This window comes from Gossypium hirsutum, chromosome D10 (genome assembly GCF_007990345.1).
Source record: "Gossypium hirsutum isolate 1008001.06 chromosome D10, Gossypium_hirsutum_v2.1, whole genome shotgun sequence".
Classification (NCBI taxonomy): Eukaryota; Viridiplantae; Streptophyta; class Magnoliopsida; order Malvales; family Malvaceae; genus Gossypium; species Gossypium hirsutum.
Window position 1 is genome coordinate 52,116,447 of NC_053446.1, and position 2,791 is coordinate 52,119,237.

At 33.1% G+C, this 2,791-nt stretch overlaps 1 protein-coding gene across 1 annotated transcript; it reads left to right on the forward strand.

Annotated features, from left to right (window-relative positions):
* The first annotated feature begins 1,426 nt into the window (after positions 1-1,426).
* On the forward strand, positions 1,427-2,288 carry LOC107916199 (major strawberry allergen Fra a 1-3). Its single transcript, XM_016845347.2, has 2 exons — positions 1,427-1,677; positions 1,752-2,288. Exons 1-2 carry the CDS (start codon positions 1,497-1,499, stop codon positions 2,048-2,050), a joined length of 480 nt encoding a protein of 159 aa, XP_016700836.1. The 5' UTR covers positions 1,427-1,496; the 3' UTR covers positions 2,051-2,288.
* The last annotated feature ends 503 nt before the right edge of the window (positions 2,289-2,791 follow it).

The following is a 2,791-nucleotide window of genomic DNA, read 5'->3' on the forward strand; positions in this document are numbered from 1 at the left end:
TTACACCTTAGGAAACTATCTTTAGTAAACTTTGTTTTGTTAATGTGTTGTAACAAATTTGATGTAATATGTTATTTCTAAATACTATCTTTTGTTTCTTTGATTTTGAGTCTTTAAATAAAATTATAAGAATTACATTTTTAAATAAGGAGTACTCACCAATTGTTTTGAAATTTAGCTAAGTGATTTGTGTTGTAACACCCAAGATCAGGACTTGGTAATTTGGGTCGGGTTGAGGGCATTATAGTTACTCTAGTAGGATTCTAGTGCTTCTTCATCTTCTCTGGTAAGGCAAACACTCTCCCATTATTAAATGCCTAAATTTAGATCATGTCTCACCGAAAGCCATTTTATAACCTCCTGTTTAGGTTAGGGGGTTATTATTATATCCCTCCACCATGAAGACACATGTCAGTGCCAGAAACATCATTAACTCTCTTATTGACTTTGATTGAAGATAATCCTCACCTGACCATCCATCTATTCCTTAAGGAATCTGACCACACTTTCCCAATGTGAACACAATTTCAAGACAATAAAGAGTCTATTTAAGCATAACAATCTCGTACTAATAGAGTCCCATGATATACGACTATCATCCTTTACGCTTTTAGCGAGGCTAAATGTATATCCTACCACGTCATATTAATAGAAAAGAGGATCTCTCCTATAAATACCTTGAAAACGAGGAAAAAATGATCGACCCCTGACGCCCTAAAGTTACTTTGAGCAATTATTTTCTCAGTCAACCTGTCTTCATCCCAGATCTAACTCTCGACCTCCTCTGCAACACCACGATCCCCTTCTTAACCTTCTCCCTTACTGTACATTGTATAAATAAGAGCATAGAAACATTTAAGATATTTAAACATATTATATTCTATTTTGTTTACTTTTTCTCACTTTGATAATAAACTAGCTTTTCTTTCTTTTGCTAAGATAATAAACTAGTTAATCCAAGTTGCATGCGTTTTATTCTATTGAAAGTTCACTGTTTGTTTTTATATGGTATTGATTAACATTACATTTTAAAAAAAAATTAACTAACCCAATTTATTTTGAATTTAATAAAAACAATTCATAAAATAATAATACATAAGTTTTAATTAATGCGCTGATAAAAACCGTCAACACATCAAATTGATTGAATCCTGGGTCTCTGCATATTTTATCATTCACTCTATATATTTAAGTAAGCATTATTGAAAACAAGAAAATAAATAAATAAGTAGAAGACAAACTGATACTATATTTGAAGTCATCAATGGGATATTTACTAAGAACTTCTGGGATGCTTATTTTGACTAGTACCAATTCAATGAAAGTTAATAACAATGTTGGATATAAATCCAATTAAAAAATGAGAATAATAATTTTTTACGCTTCAAGTTCAGTGTATAAATAGCATCCTAGTTCTCTATCATCTCACACCTCAACCACTCAATCATCCACTTCTTCTCTTCTTTGAACTCAAAGTCCCAGTTAATATTAGAATCATGGGTGTTGTCACTTATGACTATGAGTCTACCTCCCCAGTCGCCCCTTCCAGGCTTTTCAAGGCCTTTACTGTTGAAGCTCCGAAAGTTTGGCCCACGGCTGCACCTAATGCAGTCAAGAGTATTGAGGTTGAAGCTAATCCTAGCTCTGGAAGTATCGTAAAAATCAACTTTGTTGAAGGTTAGTTCTTTCATTGGCCTTTTTGTAGTCTGTTTTACACGAGTATGTTGGATAACAAGTATTTATTTGTTTAGGCCTTCCATTCCAATATATGAAGCACCAGATAGGAGGACATGATGAAAATAATTTTTCATACAGTTACGATTTAATCGAAGGTGGGCCTTTGGGGGACAAACTTGAAAAAATCAGCTATGAGAACAAGTTTGAGGCAGCTGCAGGTGGAGGAAGTATTTGCAAGAGCTCAATGAAATTCTACACTGTTGGCGACAATGTAATCACTGAAGATGAAATCAAGGCTCTCATTAAGGGAAGTGAGGGAGTTTACAAGCCTGTTGAAGCTTATCTATTGGCTAATCCTGAATCCTGCAACTAGGATATTGGTTGCTTTGAATTCTGATTCTTGGTTTTAAAGAGTGGTCATTGCTTTTAATGGTGTGTTTTTTATATTTTCTTTTTCCTTTTAAAACCTAAATTGTCTTCTAATTATTTACATAAGAGTGGTGGTGATCGAGCTTTTGTCATCTTTATTTTCATTACAGTCAAAGAATTTGGGTTGTCTTTGACATATATAGAAATAAAATAAACAAATAAACTCAAAAAAAAAAAAAAAAGGTTTTACCTGGTATATTGATGAGTGAAAATTCACAGTCCATATTAGAGATGTGCATTCGGTGGTTGGAACGATTTGATTATTTTATAACAATAATCGAATAAATAAAAAATTTTACTGCAATTGAATTAATCGAACCAAACTTAAAAAGGTAAAAATGAAACAACCGAACTGAATTTAGTCAATTCGATTAGATTTAGTTAATCGATTTTTGCTTTTTTTTGGTTTTTAACTTAGTTGAACTCCTCCGATCCAAAATTCTTCACTGTTCGTGTCGGCATGTTTGTTCCTCACAGAATGGGAGCAAACAGTAGCCGCCTTACCTTTTGCTATAAAAAGGATTTTAGCCTTTGCTTTCAAAATCATCCCAATCTCTCCAAGAAAGTGTGTAATCTTTATTTGTTTAGGCCTTCCATTCTAATATATGAAGCACCAGATCGGAGGACATGACGAAAATAATTTTTCATATAATTACAGTTTAATAGAAGGTGGGCCTTTGTGGGA

Coding starts and splice junctions, on each gene's coding strand:
- LOC107916199 (XM_016845347.2), top strand. CDS start 1,497: ATGGGTGTTGTCACTTATGACTATGAGTCTACCTCCCCAGTCGCCCCT. Junction 1,678..1,751: donor AAAAATCAACTTTGTTGAAG/GTTAGTTCTTTC, acceptor TTATTTGTTTAG/GCCTTCCATTCCAATATATG.